At 41.0% G+C, this 20,420-nt stretch overlaps 1 protein-coding gene across 1 annotated transcript in view; it reads left to right on the top strand.

Annotated features, from left to right (window-relative positions):
* The window catches only part of BAIAP2L1 (BAR/IMD domain containing adaptor protein 2 like 1), a 34,979-nt gene that overhangs the window by 12,342 nt on the left and 2,217 nt on the right, over positions 1–20,420 (top strand). Inside the window, exons 4-12 of the mRNA XM_071571225.1 lie at positions 12,984–13,045; positions 13,141–13,212; positions 13,537–13,674; positions 14,816–14,968; positions 15,409–15,576; positions 16,268–16,418; positions 17,572–17,779; positions 18,083–18,157; positions 18,494–18,653. Of these exons, the coding sequence (XP_071427326.1) occupies positions 12,984–13,045; positions 13,141–13,212; positions 13,537–13,674; positions 14,816–14,968; positions 15,409–15,576; positions 16,268–16,418; positions 17,572–17,779; positions 18,083–18,157; positions 18,494–18,653 (1,187 nt within the window). The remainder of the gene's footprint in view (positions 1–12,983; positions 13,046–13,140; positions 13,213–13,536; positions 13,675–14,815; positions 14,969–15,408; positions 15,577–16,267; positions 16,419–17,571; positions 17,780–18,082; positions 18,158–18,493; positions 18,654–20,420) is intronic.

Below are 20,420 nucleotides of genomic sequence, written 5' to 3'. Positions count from 1 at the left end.
GTCTCTGAACTTTTGATCTGGGGCAACGTAGGACTCTTCAGTGGTGTAACCTGGATCTGCTCACAGCAGTTTGTTAATTCAGCTGATTGAAAAGGAGGGGATTAGCACATCTTTTTAATAGTTCTGGTGAAGTAGAAGTGAAGGGACAGAATCTTCTTGAGCAGTGGCTGCTGGTTTCTGTGTGCCTGCCCACATGTTGGTGATTTGCTGTGAACCCACTTGTGGGTGAGTGTTCAGAGCTGGGAGCGGCAGAACAGCAAACAGGGCAGAGCAAACAGTCCTAATGGAGGCGATTCCTGTGTTTGCTCTGCAGGTTGTTTACAGAAAGCAGAGCTGCTGGTGTCAAACTGCACAACTAAAGCTGAAAGAAATGACTCTGCAGAGTCTTATAAAATATCAGAAAGTGCACAATCATTTTTGCAATCAACCAGTTGCTCAGATGCAGGGAAGCAACTGGTTCATTGAATGTCACATGACTGAGATTGTCTGTTTGTTTGAAAATTACTGTCATTGGGTAACCTCGTGCTGAATTCTGAAAATAAGTGCTTTTCCCTGTTACTGGGGACAACACAGAATTGTGATTGAAAATATATTTTTGTTTAACTATAAGTTCTTCCCTGCAATTATAAACCTTTTTCTAGATATACAATATTGAGAAAACACAGCTTTCTTCAGGGTCAGGCCTCTAACCCTGCTTTCTGTTCACCTTCTGCTGGAACTGTTCCTGCAGAAAAATCTATTCTTAAGGAAAACAGTAGCTCTGGGTTTCTTCCAGCATACTCAGAATACTTGATTTAGGGATGAGGAAAGTCAGTGAACACTGGAAAAGGTGAGATAATATGGTTAGGAGAAAAAATCTTACAAGTTCTGAAGCTGGGCTGCAACACTGAACTATTGACCAAAGAAATATGAAACATCCAGGTGTCTCTAAAATAATCTGCTTTAAAAAGATAAAAAAAAGCAGCATTTACAGTACAGTTTTGTATTTTAGTAATATTCCAATGCCTGCTGGGCAGCTTGGGATGTGTAAAGACTCATTCATGGGCCCTGTAACTCCAGGGGGTTACTGCAGGTGCAGCCCCTGTGGAATTGTCTCTCCCATGAGTTCCTTCAGACTTGCCAGAAGACACGTTACTGACCACTGGCAACTCTATCATGTACAACACTTCTGTTATCTTTGCCAAAAAAGAGGTCATGTTACAGTTCAAACCCAAACCTGCTGGGTGACATGGAGTGTATTTACTGCCAAGTGTGATGTAAAGATTTGTATCAAACCCACCATTAATCCTTCTTTTCTTCTCATGAGGAAACACAGACTGTACTCTTCTGACATGGGACAGTAACAGGGATCCCACCCCAGAGCAGGGGAGCAACAGGCAGGGAACAGAAACAGAGAAGAAAGGGTTTGAAGTAGAGGGGAGAACACACAGAGACCAGAGAATAAGGGGAGCAAAAAGTAAAAATGCCAGAAAATGCTTTCTTCTGTCAGGTGAGATTGGAACAGAAGAGGGAAACAAGGAGAATGAAATGTAAATCTGGATATTCCGGCTGACTCAGGGCTTTTATACTAAGCACCTCTATCTTTCAAGTCTGGTTGAAGCACTCAGAATGTTTACAATACAGAATAATTTAAGAAAATTGAGGAAGTAGAAGAATGCACTGCAGTTGTAACACAATCCTTATGAATAAGGGATAAGTTGATTTAGCCAACATTCTTTCTAATTTCTTATTTCCCTAAATTTCTGAGCTTGCAGTCCCTCAGACTTGGCTGTGAGCTTTTAGGAACAGAACCTCAATTTATGTGGTTCAAGTTATTCTGCAGTATGGAATTTGCATATCATTTTTTCCTAGGCACCTTCTGGAAATCCCTCTAGGTAGAAAAGATAGAATGCAAGAAACTGCATGTTTAAAAATGTAAGGATTTCATACTATTCAAATTTCAGCAAACCACATCAGCACAATAAAATAATGCACTAAAGGAAATTTCGTGCAGACACTGCACCACAGTGTTAGAGTAGTAACTTTCATGATGTAAAACACAGGTTTGTGAGGCTCTGAATATCAATTTTTAGTGCTTATCATTTTAATAAACTCTCTCCTGTAGTAACACAGGCTGCTTTGTAGTCTGCACTTGCACAAGGAATCAGGAAGTTCTTTGCTGCTCACTCCTGGAATACTGTTCCTCATCTCTTCCCAACCATCCTCTCTGGCACCTGCCAGTTGTTGTAGTTACATCTCATGTCATATTGTGGGTGTAAAGTCCCACTTCGGTTGTTGTGTAGCAACAGTATCTACAGCAGTCACCCACAATTACATTATGGGTCTGTACCTAGAGCTTATTGCTCAACAACTAGGAAGTGTAAACTGTTAATTGCTTGTCTAAACAGAAAAAGAAATAAAAATATTATATTGCATGGTCTTAATCAATGGAAGTAAAATGGAGAAGATCAGTATGTTAAAAGGGAAATCAGGAGACAAATTTCTTAATCTAGCAAGGACTGTTAATTTCTTTAGATTACTCTGAGTTATAGGCTTACATTTTCATAGTTGCATTCTGTTAAAACTTCTCTGAAAACAGGTTTGCAAAACCTTATGCTCATCTGCGGTTTAAAATGTAAGAATTTGGAAAAATTTGGGTTCTCATCAAGGGAAATTTTTTGGTTAAAAACCACTACAAATAATCTAGAGAAGCAATCATTGGACTAAAGGATTTCTCTGTGTTGTAGTAGTCACAAAATAGAGAGAGGTGGGGAGAGAAATCCCCAAACTTCAGAGAGAATTCCCTAAACTTCTACTGGTGTGAACAGGAGGCGGAATTCTTGCCTGACAGAGGGTGAGCCCTGCCCTTGATGTTCCTCTCATGCACAAAAGAATGGATTGTTCTCCAGGTCTAAAAAACAGGACTTGAACACATTCACAGAACACATTTGCCCATTCAGTGGTGTAATTGTGAATGTCTCCACAACTTTGTCATTCTTCGTTAAACACAAAACCTCACCATACAGTAATATCCATAGTGATACAGGGATTGCACCAGTGCTGTGATGTGGATCACAGGGCAGGGCTTCTCTACACCCATGTTTCCTTTTTTTTTGAGGGCCTTTACTCTTCTCTGCAGGTGTTGAGAGAACTGCATGTTAGCTGAGAGTCAAGGCTGATAAACCATCAGCCAGTAAGAGAATAAACTGGGGATGGTTGATGAATGGATGAATGTTGATGAACAGACCTGCAGTTTGGGCACCAATTGGCATTCCTTGTGAATCTCTGTGAGCAGCCTGGTAAAACAGAGCTCTTGGGTAACATCCTACAGGCTTATAGAGATCCTTTGGAGACTTTTTTTTTTGCTTTTTGTAAAGCAAACTAGCAATTAACAATTGGATAATCATGTACATTTAATTCTCATAGAATTGATAGTGTGAGGTCCAATCTGTAGAGAGTTCTATCTGATTTCTCTTTTCAGTGATAGTCACTTTATTTTACATTTGCAACTTAGAGAAACCCTGTGGGCTTTCCTCTCTCCCCTTATGAAAGGTTTTCTGTATCAGAAGCTGAGCTTTAAGTGGTCAACTCAGAAAAATTTTTGGAACTGAATTGGAGAATTCTTACTTTGCTGAAAAGAATATATCTACTTGCTGAAAAATTTCTAGCAGACTGTAATGTAAGGCAGTACCATATTTTTAAAATATGATGTTGCAGGTATTTGTCATTCAAATTGTCTATTTTCTTCCTGATTACAAAGCCAAGTTGCCTCTTGAGCAGGTCCTTTTCAGAGCTATAGCTCTCTGTTGTTAACCCTGGGATGTAGCACGTGTGTCACACTCACCAGTGAGAAAGCCAAGCAGAAAAAGAGAAAATTCCATGGTTTAGGATGAAAGAGGAGGGGGCAGAATTGTTGGCTTACTTTAACATACACATTGACTCTGTCAGCTGGAATCCTATTTCACTTTGTCTTAGAAAGGTGACACCTCTCACTGTTCCCTTCTCCAGCTCATGCAGCTGAAGAGGAGGGACTTGCCCTCTTGTCCCACCTCCCTGCATCCCTGTCATCCCTTCCATGGTATCCCTGTGCTACCTTTGGAATAGATTGTGTTGGATACAGAGGCAGGTGCAGTGTGCCAGCAGCTACAGAACCTTTAGCACCTCATCTGGTGGGAAATTCTGGGAAAGCAGCTTAGAGGCTGCTGTTTAAGTAGTCACAACCAGGCCAGCTTTTCCTATGGAGCATTAATAAAACAGTCTTCTACTATATTTATAATTAATTGCTTTGGAAGAAGCCACTCTGTTCCTGTGTTATAAAAGGAAACTACACAGAGAGCTGTCTTGAAATGGAAATACAAAGTAGTTGTGGGTTTTTTCAGGAATTAGGTCTTCTGTCTTCCAGTTTCACAGTAACATTCTGAGCTTGTGCTACATAGACCTCCAAGCTGCTGTAAGAAAGATGGAAGGAGAGGAGCCCGCCTTGGGTTTAATTCTATATTTCGCTGGTAAAATATAAAACAAAAATGATACTATCAAGAAATGCAGTGAACAGAAGGTGGGGATTTTATTGAATATAAAGAAGATAAATGCTTAAAAATTGATACTGCAGCTTGTTCTTACAGGATTACCCTTCAAAAAAGGTTGTTCTGTATACAATTATGTTGTTGTAAATTCTGTTATAAAGACTTCCAGATAAGGAGAAACTCTTTGGTTCTAGAAGTGCCTGATAGGAGGAATAGAACATGAAAATACACAAAGCCTTTGGGAATGATGGCAGCAGCAGCAGGGCAAGGAAAGAAGTCCAATATTCATAGGACTGTAGTGATATTTTCCCAGTTATTTTTTCAGATTAAGTTAGATAAGTGGTCATATTTCTCAGTCAATTTTAATATTTTATTCCCCACTCCCTCCCGAACTTTACAGCATCCTATAAACTGCAACTGATTCTCCTGCTTTTAGCCAGTGATAAGCTATGGTACCATCCTCTTGCAGTCTAAACTGCTCAGGGTGGTTGACAGGGCAGTTCACAGGGAGCATTGGCAGTGCTGGTCCTTGTGATGGCTCAGGACACCGTGGTGTCTGTGGCACCAGGGCAGGTGTCTTGGCACCTGCTGCTGCAAGAGCACCTGGCTGTGTGCCGTGGCTCTGGACTTCAGCACAGAACTCCATAATGATACATGTGAGCACACACCCTCTGGGGAAAAATTAGGTATTCAAAACACCTGCAGTGAGTGTGGACTTGATACCTTCCTGCTGTGCCTCAGAGGCCTGAGCAAATAGTGAAAGTACCATGAAGGGAATCCTTGCAGAATTTGGGACTGTCTTGGAACACTTAAATTTTACATGAGCCTTACATGCAGCGAGACATCCTTCATCTTGCCACAGAACCCCTGGGAAGGATGCCCTGAACCTCCCTTGTGTGTTCACACAGTTTCCTACATTGTGCCTGGATCTGTCTAAAGCAGATCCACTGCTGGGCTGTGAGAACTGGCACTGTGTGCACACAAGTGTGTGCTCCTCACAGCTTTGGGACTGACCCAACACAGCCCAGTCAGCAGGTGCTGATTTGGGCTCCTGCAGGGGCCACGAGGCTGCTCTCCCTCACATCTCCAAGCTAAGGATGCTCAGCAATCAGCCTTTCCTCACTGCCAGCCCCAGGCACATCTGTTGGCAAAGAATTAAGAGCAAACCTACTTGGTTGTCCTCTCAGTGAGAGAAATAGGTGGAAAATGGAAAGTAAATTACAACATTGTGAAGAAAATGACATCAGATTTGTAAGTAGCTTGTAAATCCTTTAATGAAAGTCTAACTATTTAATCTGTACAGTCAGCTCATCCTGATGAACTATTTCTCAACAACAAAAAAAATCCAGTATCCATTGTAGATGCCACAGTCCCAGGGGGAGGGCAGGGAACCCAAACCAATTGTCTTGGACTTCTGAGAAAAAGACATTTATCAAAACTTCTGTCTCAGTTTGGGTGTGGGGGTTTTGTTGGGGTTTTTTTGGACACTGCCAGGACTGTGAAACTCAGTGGCAGTTCCAAAGTGCTGTAATGAAGGTTGCAGTGATTCCTTGCATTTTATTGCATTTCACATAACCTTTACAATGATGATAATGATACATATTTATCCTCTCTAGTAGTGAAACCCACAAAGAACTGCAGTTTTTGCTGGTTAGCACGATTTGTCTGTTCCAGACCTGCTGAAAAACAGATTAACTCTCTTGTATGATCTTCCTTAACTAATCTGCCTAAAACCAGCAGGGTTTCAGCCAGGCAAGTTCAGGCTTGTGTCTGTATTGTAATTTATTTTCTTTGCACCCAACTTATGTGAGGATTACAAGTCACTTGTTTAACACCTCTGCAGCTCAAGTAGAAAAAGCTGCTGTATATAAGGCTTTCAAGGCCCTGTGAAAGGTGACTGTCTGACATATAAACCTTAGTATATTGTGGGTTTATATGTTTGGGTAAAAAAAAAAGAAAAAAATACCTGCAGCAGTTTTTATATATATATTAGTAATGGAGTAACAGGTGGAAAAACAAGTTTCTCCTTTTTCATGCATTATTTATATGGCATATGCTTTTCTTTTCCTTTTTAACAGTAAAATTTAGTTTCTGTGCTTACCAATCATCTGAATCAAGATGAATGTGACATGTTACTTTACATCTGTTCAATGATACAGTAGGTTTAAAAAATTCTAATTCTGGATTTTTTTTGACTGAGATCCAAACAGGTTGGGGGAGAAAGGGGATCCAGACTGCAGACTAAACTTTGCTGAATCTGCAAGTCACATTCCTCTTTAAAATACAATGTAAGCTAATGAGTATATTCCATTTAAAATCCAAAAACAGGAGCATCACACCAAGAGCAAACTTGGAGTAACTGGAAATTCTAATGGTCTTGATAATCTCATAGGCATTTGCTCCTGTCAAGTCTTACATAGGAATAGCTAATGGATGAGCAGCTCACTGCCCAGTTTATAGCATGTGCATGCTATGAATTGTGTAGTACTTCTGAAAATCATTTGTGTCAAGCTGAAAGAATTTGGCATTAATTTTAGCCTTAGTAAAGTGTATTCAAAAAGCAAGGTGATCCTTGGGTTTAACTGAATATGGCTTATAAACAGTCCTAGACTTTTTAAGGTATAAAGAGCTGAGGGGTACTTTGTCTCTTTTAATTCTTAAATATTACAGAGTTTTAAAGAAAAATCATAATTTTAATTCAAGTAATTTAAATTTTGTCTAGTGTACTGGGGAAGTACTTCACTCCACAGTCCTATGCTGTTCTCTTCCGCATGATCATCAATACTTCAGGGCACTACATCCAGCACGCAGGGGAGGACTTAAACTACTTCAGTATAGTCTGAAACCTCCTCCCCTTGTAGGCTTTATTCTTTTCTTCCCTTCCCCTTCACCTCTGCAGTCACCTTCACCAAATGGCACTGAATGGTCATGTGTCAATGCCATTTTGTAAAATGAACTACAGGGACATTTGCTCCTGCCTCCTGTTCCATGTTTGCTCATGCAGTGAGGAAGGGCAGACCTGACCTAGTCCTGCTGATTTATGTGCATATTACTATTAATTCCATGGCTGGGGGGGAGCACATTAAAGCATTCTGGACAAACTGTATTAGAAGCAAAGTGCAGTTAAAGCTGGGCAAGTTTTATATTACTTTGTCCTTCGTTATGATTTTATTCTTTCACATTAAATTCCATTAAAAATTTTGGCCTTCTTTAAAGCATCTGTTGCACAATTAAATCCTTCCTATGACAGAATGACAAATTGAATGCATTTAAAGCTGAACAGATGCTTTGTTCAATCATATTTATTTGTTATACTTATTCCTTTGAAGCTTCCTATTTTACTCCCTTCCAGGGGCCACTGGCTTCAAAGGACTCTGTTTCTAAACTTCTTGTGTCACAGAAACCTTTCTTCTGGGCAAAGGGTGACTTGGCACAAAGAGCATCTTGCCAGCAGTGGCATCTAATAATGCACTTGGACTGTATTGTCTCCGTGTGTAGCTTTGACTCAGCCTTTCACTCTCTTGTTTAATGTAAATAATTACGTGGCTTCATCTCTAGGACACAAAGTTACTCGACCTGCCCTGAATACAAAACAGGACAACAGGAGGTAAATGAGTGATATAATTAAGTACTTTGTCTGTTCTCAGACATCTAAGAAAGTCTCTCTGTTAAGAGACCTGAAATTTTTCAAGAACAACTTTCTCTAAACAGAACAACATCGAAGTATATTTTAAGTAAGCTGATGCAATTACTGCTTTTATTGATCTTAATATAGCTATTTAGTATTTCAAAAGTTTAAGTGGTTTTGTTGGGAGCTGTTCATACTTGTTTCTATGACAGAACTCTATTTATTGAGTTCCATTTTTGTTTCTAACTTGAACAAATTCTTCTAGTCTTTTATTCACAAGAACAGTCAACATAAGGTGAAAAGGTAAATAACCCAAACATTCAGCCAGTGCAAACAGTGAGGGTGAAGTGGAACTGCTGCAGAAGTTCTGGCCTTACAGTGAGAATTTCTGTTAGGAACTGCTGTCCTTGATTTTCATCCCCTGTGAAGACAGACTTTAGAGAATATCTTCTTGCTCAGGGGATGCTGCATGTGGAGAAATAACTGTTACACACTTTGGGCTAATCATTAATGGAATTCTAGCCTTGTCTTATTTTCTCAAGAGAAAATACAGATACAACCATCAGCCTTGGTTAAGCCTAAAATGTTCCACAAATCCCTGAAGTTCCAGCTTCAAAAATTTTTCTACCTATTTGAAACAGAAATAAACTTACCATGGAACTTGTCATTACTGTTCATGGTCATATGTCAGGTTATAGCTGTAGTTCACAGTGTAGTTTCAAAAACCATGTATGAGAAACATTTGGTTTATTTTGAAGTCATTTAAGGTATTTGAGATGTACCCCGAAAATTCCTTTCTGAAAGAGATTGTTGCTTCTCTTTTCTACCTCTAAGGTAACAGTAAAATATCAGAACAAGCATCTATGAACAACCACTTTTATGTATTCTAAAACAAAGTGGGGATATTTAATGTACAACTGCATTTTTTTAGTCACAAAGATTTCATGTTCAGGGTGTGGGGAGATGGGAAGCAGAAAAGAAGTATCTTTGAAAGGCAAGTATTTTAATAGTGATGTTTTTCACCAAGACCAGTAGTTTGGCTTTATTAACTCATTGCATAATACGATGCCTAAAACTGGTTCAAGTTTACAGTACGGCTGCCACAAATTGGACTTCAGTGGCCTGTTATCATGTGCTCTGGTCATGTCATTATGTTTGATAGGTTTGGGCTTTGCCAGTAAATGATGACAGGGTTGATACTTGGTTATTGTGTATTATGAACACTCACATATAAAACCTGCTCGTGAGTAGCTTTAATATATAGCAAAATATTTTTAATTGATGTGAGAAATACATGTTTGTCTTCACCTTAAGGATTTTTCTATACCTTTCTGCAAGAGGAATAAAGACTGAACATGAGAGGCTGGCCTTAGGTTACACTGCTATTAATCCAGAGTAACCTGTCATCTTTCTTAGAGCTATTCTATATTTCACCAGAATAATTCAAATATTATATTGAAGTTCTTCTATTTCCATTCTACTTGGACACTGTTACATGTAGACATGAGGCTGTTTTGTCTTTCATAACTTAGTGCTCTAGAAAAACTTGTTTCCTTGTATAAATTTCATTTGGAAGGGCCATCAAAATGTGGCTAACCCATTAAACTGGCAATGAAGAAACACAGTGTATGTTCACTGTAAAAATGATTTCTATTTATCCAAAGTGCAGAATCAAATTTATAATTTAAATTTTAATAAGTCAGTGTGTGCTTACTGTGGGTTCTCTTTTGAATGAACACTTTGAAAGAGGAAATTAAATGGGTGAGCCAGTACATGGAGTGCCTGTGGATTCCCAGTGGCAGGGAGGGGATCCCAGAATAAAATGGGTTTTCTGATCCACAGCACAGGGAGTCTGCAAATAGAGGCACCATCACTGACATCCAAACAGACTATTAAAAGTGTTCTAGAACACTCTCAACCAAACCCATAAAATAACCCAGCACAAACCATTCAGAAGGAAGTGTAGCTTTTAAAGTTCTCCTCAGGACATGTTTTGGCAGTATTTTTCATAACTGAGATGAAAAAAAAACCTAATCTGCTTCTCCCCAAGCATTCAAAGCCAAGAGACCTGAAGGCTGCAGCAGCTCCGGGGCGGCACAGACCGAAATAACCCCGAGCGCGTCAGGTTTTCCAGCGCAGGTGAATTGAATGAATGGGGGTTTTTATGGAGCGGCGGCAGCGCCGGGGCGGGAGCGACCCCGGGGCAGAGTCAGTGCCCGCCCTGGTTGGGGGGCTGTCCCTGCCCGAGGTGGCTGCGCTGGGTTTGCCAGGGATTAGCTCAGTGCTCTGCTTTGGCTTGGAACGTACTTCTCACAAAGAGGCAGAAAAAGTTCATTTTAAAAGCACAGAAATCTATAAGGGCAATTATTCTGAGGGCCGTTTCAATTCTCACCCAGAATTTCTGTAGGTTCCCAAACAGCTTTCTAGTCTGCATATGAAAACCAGACAAACTTTGTAATTTCGTTTGTATGCCTTGATATTTTTCTGCTTTCTTTTAACAACACTTTCCTTTTTAAGAGGTAGATAAGTGTTTACAAAATTCTTCTAACTTTAAAAGAATCTTGGAGTCTAAAATGTGTCTTTTCAGTTCAGTTGGTGAAACAGAAACACTCTGGACTAAAGTGCATTCATTCTGCAACCTTAAAATAACACAGCCCATGCCCCTTACTTCAAGTGTTTGTGTAACTACATTGTATTTACTTTCCTATTGCATATGAGCAACTCATTACTGTAGCATCTCTCACTTCTCATAGTATTTATACTTCTGTAGTCACTAGCAACTTTAAAATAGAAACCAAAAAAAGCATAGCAGCCTGTGGGCCGGACAAAAGGACTCAGAAAACTTTACATATTTTAAAAAAATACAGCATCACTGTCTCTGCCATCACCCACAGTGTGTGCAAGTTCCTTTTCCTTGCTAGTCAAGGGGTTGTCTGATCCCACTGTATTCTCATTCTTTCTTCCAAGTCCCCTGTAATCTGTTGTGCAAAGAGATGCACAGGTGGCCATAAGGGCATGAAGAGGATTCCTGAAAAGTCAGGAGACATGTGTGTTTCTTCCTGAACCACCTCGTGTTTCCCCATAAACGCTAATGCAGACCCACAGTTTGCATTATTTAGATAAATATCTGCTGTCATACATGGGAGATATGGTTCTCTTTTCAAAGAAACTAAAATCTTGAGGTGTTGTAACCTGGGATCGGAGAAAGGTGGTAACACACACCCAGGCACTATGGGAATGGTTCTGCCTTATGTGGGAAGGTTTCCAAATCACTAACCTGCACAATGGGCAGACAAGTTTGGATGTCTGTGGAGATGAGACAGAAGATAAGAAGGTTCTCATGAAGAGTTATGTCAATTTTATTGAGCTAAATTTTTAAAATTATCAGCATCTTTCGGGAGCTTTTCTGAGCAGCTGAAGGATGTGAAGCATTATGGGATAATAAGTCTTTGCTGTATAACTTAGGGGTTCTCAGAGACTATGGATGGTAGAAAACAAGATTTGTACAGTGGCTTGTTGAGCAGGTAATGCATCCTTTCTTGTTGAACTCAAAAAAGGAAACTGGAGTTGTGTAAAATAACAAATAGGAGGAACTCAGAGTCCCATGCAGTGACTGCCAGCCATGCACAGGACTTAGAGAGCTGTGGGTGGCTCTGCAGCCCTGCCTGTGCACCAGGACAGCACGACTGCAGGTTAAACACTGCAGGCACCTGGGTGGCAAACACAGGTGGGACTCCTGCAAGGCTGATGAGGGATAGAGGAATTAGTGGAGGAGGCATGCCAGGAAACCAGCTGTGTAACTGAACCTGCTGGTCTTGCTGTGGAAATGGAATGCCAGCAAAACACCTCTCTAGTCAAGACTTCCAGATGCAGCCCAGTTTGGGATTCTGCTTGTGGCCCTGGCACTTCCACTTTTTGTAAAGGCTTCTGGTTGGGAGCTGGTACCAGTTGTCTGGTTTGGGTGACACTTCACACTGGGCACTTCAGGGCCCTTCCAACTCCTCTTCTCAGCAGTATGTTGCAATCTGCCAGCCTGGGCTGGCACATACTTGGTGTGCCAGTGCCAGGGCAAGGAAGGGAGTGGGGATGATGTGGCCAGTGCCCCAGGCAGGCTGATGTGGCTGGCTGCACGCAGGGCTGCAACGCGGTTTATGAGGTTTGTGCACAGAACCACACCCAAAGGATTGAGGGATTTTTCCTCTGTATTCTCCTAAAGCAAAATAACACAGTGCAGCTTTGAACTGCTCACAGTTCAGAGTAGGCTGGATGAGTTTGTGCTGGAAGACAGCAGAGCAGAGCTTGCAAACTCAGGATCTGCTGAGAGGATGCTGAGAAACCTGCTTTGTCTTGGCCACTGAATTTGTGTGTATCACATCTGCCTTAGCAGGTGTGTGTGAGGGAATGGAAAGGTTACTTTGTTGATTCTGAAGGTGCAGTTAGGAAATAAACATTAAAGTTTAATTTTCAGGCTAAGAAAGGGATAGCAACTATTCAGATAGTAACAACTCATGTGTTATTCTCTGACTTGGCAAGAAAAGGAGCTGTTACTAAACCAACAGGAGCTACTCTGGAGAGAAGGAAGCATTTATTTTGTCTGGCACTCCATGTCCCTTTTGCTTAACAATGCATGATTAGTTATTCTTCTATCAGTTAGGAGCTGCTTGGTTTGTCTGTGGCCAGAGCGAGTTATTTATTTAAACTGCTGTGGTGAGCAACAGCAAGAAATTTCCTATCTCTCTTAAATATAGTCTAGCTAATGAGTATATTAGGTAAATGTATTTTATTACTGCTCCTTGTTAACCATCTTCAGAACTCTATGAAAGAAACCAATATGGTTGTGTGTTTATCAACAGGCCAAGTTCTGGTAGAAATCTCAAGAACGCACAAGAAACTTAACGACAGTCTAGAGGAGAGTGTAAGTTAAATGACTTCCTTTAATTCATTTTCCTTGTGAAATTATAAATTCCTTTTGCCAACTTTCAATAACTCTTCATTCATTTGCTTTTACAGTTCAAAAAATTTCATAAAGAAATTATATCTGAACTGGAGAAGAAAACAGACCTAGATGTAAAATATATGACTGTAAGTAAACATTTAATTCTTAAACTCCTATTTTATTTGTCTATTGCCAGTCAAAGAATTGTTTCAGAAATTGTTCCCCAAGAGTTAATTAATCAATACGTTAGAGATGAGCTTTAGATATATAAAGATGGCCAAAATTTTCATGCTTAATTTAAACTAAAAAGGGAACCAATGTATGACTTCAAAGGTCCTTAAAACTAAAGAAATTGTTGGAGTCCTTTGGTGGGTGTGAGCGATTTCTCGTGGGTTACAGTCATGCTTGAGTCACTCCCCCAGCCACAGGGCTGAGTGCACTATGAGATGTTGTAAATGCTTTGATTGCAGGCAACTTTAAAGAGGTACCAAAATGAACACAGAAGCAAACTGGATTCTTTAGAGAAGTCTCAGGCTGAGCTGAAGAAAATCAGAAGGAAAAGCCAAGGCGCACGAAATGTAACAAAATACGAGCATAAAGAAATGGAGGTCAGTGCGTTGTCTCTTACTTGTTTCTTTCTTTGTATGAGGACTGGTCAACAGAAAATGTCACCGATTCCTGAAAGTTGGTTTGTATTGGAGGCACTCCTGGAGGGTGCACTGCAGCTGAACTCGAGCTCTCACTGCTCTGCTGTACATATTCAGAGAGCTCTGCTCTCGTTTCTAGATTTCATTGATTATTTTTATTTTAAAGTACCTCTGTAACTACACCTTCAGAGTTTTACACAGAGTCAGCTAAACTATGCAAATCCATCAGTGATTTGCTGTAAATTAATTTCCCAAAGTAGGCAATGCCAACCCGTGTTATTAGTTCCTGCCTTTCCTACTGCCCTTAATCCAGCATTGCCATCTTGAGGTGAAATCCAAAATGACAGGACACTGAAGAGAAACTTTTAAAACTAGGAAGCCATATTCTGGCTGTCATGTGTCTTCTGAAAATACTTGCCATTGATATTTTATTTGCACAATGTGCTAGCTTATATATTTTTTCCATATTTTTCTATTCTGAAATTCAAATAAAGCTTTGTTTATAACACAGTACACTAAATGTAGATAGTAGGAGCTCCTATTTCTTAGTGTCTATCTTTTAACCTGCATTCATAACAGTTTTGGGTTTTTACAGTTCTGGGTCTGAGAGTTCAAGGATTAGCATTTAATCACAGTTTAGCCAGGAATCCTTGCAACCTCACATAAATATAGTTTAGCCTTTTTAGGAGCTCATTTTCCCCCCTCTTTAAACGGAGAGATTCCTCACAGCTTTGTGTGAGTAAATGAACTGCTGTGGAGCAGACAAGGTAATTAGTCTAATTAGAACACCTGTGGCTCTACAATTGCTGCTTCGATGTCACATTCTTATCTACTGCAGTTTTATTTAGAGCCTAAAACTCTCTTGTTTTGCTTCACTCTCCCAACATAGCCCCCAAATGGCCTGTGGGGACAATATCCATCCCCTGATGGATCAGGAAACTCCGGTGTGTGCAGGAAAAAAGAACATGAAAGTAGAGCCACCATACCCCACTCTGCCTTCCCAAAAGCTTTTTCTAAGGCTTTTGGAGTTTCCAGCAGTAATTGGATACAGAATCAAATAAAACTCAGGGGCTCTGAGTGACGCTTTTTCCTTTTCCCTCAGTACCTGGAAACGGTGAGCTCCCGCCAGAGCGACATCCAGCGGTTCATTGCCGAGGGCTGCAGAGAGGCTCTCCTGGAGGAGAAAAGGAGGTTCTGCTTTCTGGTTGACAAGCACTGCAGCTTTACCCAGCACATGCACTTCTACCATGTCCAGGTCAGTGAACAGAAATGAAACTCCTGAAATCCACTCATATGAGGAGAGCTCCAGCATCTCCTGCAGCACACGGATCACCCTGCCAGAAATATCCAAGGAATGCTGAAATGCCTGACAAGTGTTGTGATCAGTCCACTGAAATGTTTACAATACACTATTCTATGAAATGCATTGTAGCAACAATTGAGGGTTACTGTGACTTTTGAAAAATCGTATATTAAGAAGAAAATACCGGGACTGATCAGGTGATTCCAGTATCTGACCCTGCAAAAGCAGAGCCTCTTTTTACAACATATTCTTTGTTACCAAGAGGTATTACTTAGAAAAATCCTTCCATGTTGCTGGTGTTAACATTTTGGTATAATGAAAGTTAAGCAGGAGGTCTGTGCCATTTTATGAAAAAGCACATCTCTGACAAATACCTTTTAACTTGGATGCAGTGTGCAGACTTCCTAAAATCCAAGCTGCCTGGGTGGCAGGAAATCTGCAGTGATGCCACCAAAGTGCCTGAGAAGGTCAGAATGATGATCGATGAGATAAGGACACCTGGTTCCACCCCAGTGTCTGGAACTCCGCAGCCCTCACCGATGGTGGAGAGAAACACCCTGGTATGCTGGTCTTTGATGGTGACAGGGGCCCTCTTGAATGGGAGGGGAGTGGCCTCACTGGCTTCTGTTGTACCCAAACATTTGGGGTGGAGTCTCTGCTGTATCTCAGTTGGAATATACTGAGGTTGGGTATGGAACCAAAATCATTCAACTGAAGCTCTGCTATGGGAAAACACCCAGTATAGCTGTGAGAAGCTCAGCCTCAGGGCTACTTCAGTTCTAACCATTGCATTCCCAGTGTTCTTGTCTGTAAGTTAATTGCATGCTCAGTAGTTCAATATAGACTTAAACAAAATGTTATTTTCTATTTGGTTTCCTTCTTCCCTTCATGATTCTTATTAGCTTGTTAGATACAGGTTAAATTCTCATTTCTGCCTGTTAGTATGGTGTGTCACCATTAGTTGATGAATTTCTAAATGGTTATAGTAACCTTCTGAAGAAGAAATATCTGGAGATCATCACGCTATTTGTGGAAAATAGGCTATTGTAGCCTTCCCACTCACATGTGTTGATCAAGGGACAGAAGCCTCTTACAGACCTTCAATCAGCAACTCCATAGGACCGTGGCCTTTATGTCATGTCTAAAAGTATATCATTGGGCAATATTTAAGCATTGCTCTCTAGAATTCAATCTTGCAAATAAGTGATGGCTGTCTCCTCAGCACTGATGCCGTTGTTTTTGTGGCTGTAGATTGGCAATGATTTTTATCCTCACCATGAAAATGCATCCAACGTGCCCCCGGCTCCCACGGGCAGGGCGTACACGAGCCCACTCGTGGATATGTTCAACAATCCTGCAGCAGCTCCTAAAGCACCTTCTGAAAAACTAAACCATTCAGCAGGTGAGTGTCCCTCCACTGCAACTGGGGAAGTGTCAATGACATCCTGTAGTGTGCAAAATTCTCCTGGGGCTTCTTGACTACTACGATGATGCAAATTCCAGGATGTATAGAGGAGTAGGAAATGGTCTTTACAAGCATATATATAAGTTACCCAACGGGAGAGAGATGTGTTATGAGAATTGTTTGCACTAAAATGCAGGTCAAGGTATTCTACTTTAATCACTTTGTGTGTGTCACTGATTAACCCACCTTAACTGCTCTTATGAATTCCAATGTTATCAGCAGAAGGCACTCTGTAATTTTGAACAGGATACATCCCAGGGATTGTTTCACTGCACAAAACAAACATAAATGCTCTGACAGTCTCACTTTGGTTTCCTTTAAGGGCACGTAGCAGTAAGGGAGGAATGCACATGGGACAAAATGAGTCTTGTGTTTCTTTCCTGAAATGTAAAATCCAATTAACATTTGTTTTCCAAGTTTCTAATATTTTTATTTTTCTACTTTCTCTGCCATTGGGAAGGGAAAGAACTATGCCTAGCTCACAGCATAAGAAATTAAGAACTCTTCAATGTGATAATAGCAATTTAAGCATTTCTTCCTTGTAAATGCATTTACAATATATGGTACTAGCCAAATAACACAGGTTTGAGCCCACCTTTATTTTGCCTTCTGGTAAACATTTAGTTTCAATATCTGCAAAGTGCCAAGTATCTGTGATGCTCCTCAATGCTGAAGCTGAGTGCAAGGCACATTGGAAAGTGAAATCTTGGATTTTATACACAGTTACCTTTTTTTAGAGTGGAAAATTTTCAAAGGCCTTTCTTTTATGGCTGTGATTGTTTAGCACTTTTCATGCCAAAAGGGGAAAACGTAGCCAGTTAAAACTTACAGAACTTTTTATGCCTGTTGGTTCAGCTTTATCATGCTGGGGGGGTGTGTATAAATGCACATGCTGTTAAGAACTTCATGGTGACACGAAATATTAGCAGGTGACTGAAAGTGTCTAAGTGAAAAGTAAAAAGTCTCAGAACTTGATTTGTACTTCAATATGCCTTTATTTTTTTCCCTGTCAGACTACTAATTGCATTTCATTCTGTTAGGGTGGCTAATTTTGCTTTTGGGGGGTTTTTTTCTCTTTTTTTTTTGACAGAGAATTCAGAAGATGCCAGTTTATCACGTTCAACTTCTGTTGCCACGGGACTAAATATAATGAAAAGGCAAAAAGTGAAGACAATCTTCCCACATACTGCTGGAAGCAACAAGACATTGCTCAGCTTTGCCCAGGGGGACATCATCACACTGCTGGTGGCTGAGGAAAAGGATGGCTGGCTCTATGGGGAGCATGACACAACCAGAGTGTAAGATAATCAATATATTACCCACCTTGAACATGAAGCAAAAGTGAGTCTCATCAGATTTTCTTAGCAGATGGTAAATTATTTCCTACCTTTTTTGTTGGCTCTTGTTCCCTGGGGACTTGGAGTCTTTCTGTAAGGAAAACCACTGCACCTACTTTAGGGAGGTTTTGCACACTAATTTGGCATAATCAGAAATCAAGTCTTCAAAAATTAACTGTTTGTTGAGTCTATGGTTTTGTCCACTGCTGTCTTTTGAAAGGTCTTTCCAATTTTACATAACAAAACAAACCTTTCTCATTACAGAAAAGGATGGTTTCCATCATCGTACACGAGGCCACTCGAAGAGTCAGAAGAAAAAGCCTTTGCCCCAGTGCCAAGGTAACATTTTGGGTGACACTTGCAGAAATGCCCAAACCTTCACTAATGTTTATTAGAAATGTTCTTTTTGTGCTCATGTTTTTTGAGGTTCAGTAACAGGTACAGTAAATGCTTTCTAACAGTAGGCCTTGATAGCATTAACATGTTTTAATGGTTGCACACAGACCCAAGAAGCAGCTTTGGAACAGCTGTAATTCAGAGTCCCAGTGACTTCAGGGGCATTGCACACTGTCATTAACTTCCAGCTCATGCACTCTTGTGCTTTCCTGTCCTAGAGGTAAGTGAGAGATGTATTCCAGGAACTGAGAATGCCATTTGTTGGGTTCTGTCTTGTAGCCCTGCACCAATCCGAAGTATTAGCTCTGTAAATCTTGTGGAGAAAGGGGAAGTTGTCCTCCCACCACCAGACTACCTGGGGGCTTCCCAGGCAGACAAACGAGTGGAGTCTACCAAGGGTCCTGCTCCCAAAACCCCGACGGACAGAGCGGAGCCCGCGGTGAGTGCCCGTGCTGGGAACCAAACACCCCACCCTGCTTGTTCCCCCTGACCTGCTCCTGAACAAGGACCCTCTGGCTTAGCTGCCTGTGCCTGACCCAGCCCTATGACACAGCTGTGCTCAGGAGTACCAGGGGCTTTGGGCACTTCAGTCCATCCATCCTCATGGGGAGAATTGTTCAGGGATATTAGTGACAGTAGCAGGAGACACTCTGCATAGCAAAACTTCTCAGCAATGGAATCTGCTCAACATGAAAAGAAATTCTCATGGAAAGTAGTACAAATCCATCACCTTCAGTGGTTTCAGAGCTATAAGGCACAGGGGATTTACAGCAGGGTAAACAACAAGGATGACAGTTGTTGCTGGGGACTTGTGAAGCTTCTCTGAGTTAGAGAACCCCATTTCACTGGACCAGGCATGTTCTGGGATACCTTTTTTCCCATCTAACTATTCCTGTGAAAAAAATTTGCAATTTTGGGGGGACCAGAACAGCCTAATATTAGCATATATATTTGAATATGCCATATTTGAATCCACATTCAAGTAGGTGAGTGTATTTCTTAGTTATGAACCATGGGGCATAGAAAGTGTATAGTCTATGCAGTGATGAGTTTCTAGGAGTGTTTCCTATGTGGAATGAAGCTTTTCTGATGCATTACCAAGAAATAAGACCTAAATCTCAGTGTTCAGTCACTTTCAAAACAAGTATCTGGAAACTTCTAAAATTACTCTGAAGACCAGAAACTATATTTTGCCATACTTGTGGTTTTAATTTTTGGCTGAAGAGGCCATGAGCCTTGGTAATGGTGCAATGTCAGAATTCATACACTGGCTCCCTTCCCCTGCAGCTCCATGCTGAGCCCTGTGGGATCAATGTGGCCTTCAAGTGTGATTGCGCTCAGAGGTGTATGAGCCCTCCTTGGAGGTGCCAAGCCAGAGAGTTCCCTATCCTGTGACCAGGTCACTTATTAAAGAGCTTAAAAACTTTCTGGATCTGTGCAATGGTGGCAGCACCCCTGCACTGTGCTGCTGTGGCCACTCTGCTCCCAGGAGCAGTCACCTCAGGATCATTCTGTTTTGTGGCACGAATTCAGGAGGCTTAGGAATAAACTTAAGGCTTGTGGACTAACATTCTTAAGGAACTGGAAAACCAAGAGGAATGGCAGATCAGTTAGTTGGCAGAGCTCTAATTAGAACAGTATAATCTCTTTGGAGGCCAGAATGGAAGCTGATAGCTCATGGGAGTGTAAAACAAAACCATCTTTTTTGATAATCTAAATGTCCACATGGAAAGCAAGATTGAAATAAATTAGGAATTCTGGAGTATATAATAATGACCACTTTTGTTGAGGCACCCCCCAGCTCACTGCCTTTGTACTGTGATCCCATCCTACCTGTTACCTTACAGAATGAAGGAGCTGGAGAGGAGAGTCTGCCCTTGCACCCAAGTGTTTTGCTCCTAAGTCACTATTTATTTCCACTCTTTCGGGAAGCTGCAGAGCTTCCTTGTCTTTCCTGCTTCTGTGCAAGTCCCAAACCCCCACTCCCCCCCAGGCTTTGGAAAGAAGCCCAACATTGTACCAGGCTGGCTCGCAGCCTCGGACAGGATTTGCATACTGTGTCCAACAGTCTGCTCACTGTGCCTCCTGTGCACAAGCAGGAAATGATTCAAGGCATCTTATTTTTGTTTCAGACTACACAGAAAAAATAGCTCAGGATTTCAAGAAGATGAGGATGGCTCTAGCCAGTTACATTGTTCATGCTGTG

The sequence above is a fragment of the Pithys albifrons genome, chromosome 16 (genome assembly GCF_047495875.1).
Source record: "Pithys albifrons albifrons isolate INPA30051 chromosome 16, PitAlb_v1, whole genome shotgun sequence".
Lineage (NCBI taxonomy): Eukaryota > Metazoa > Chordata > Aves > Passeriformes > Thamnophilidae > Pithys > Pithys albifrons.
This window is presented reverse-complemented; position numbering and strand designations above follow the sequence as displayed.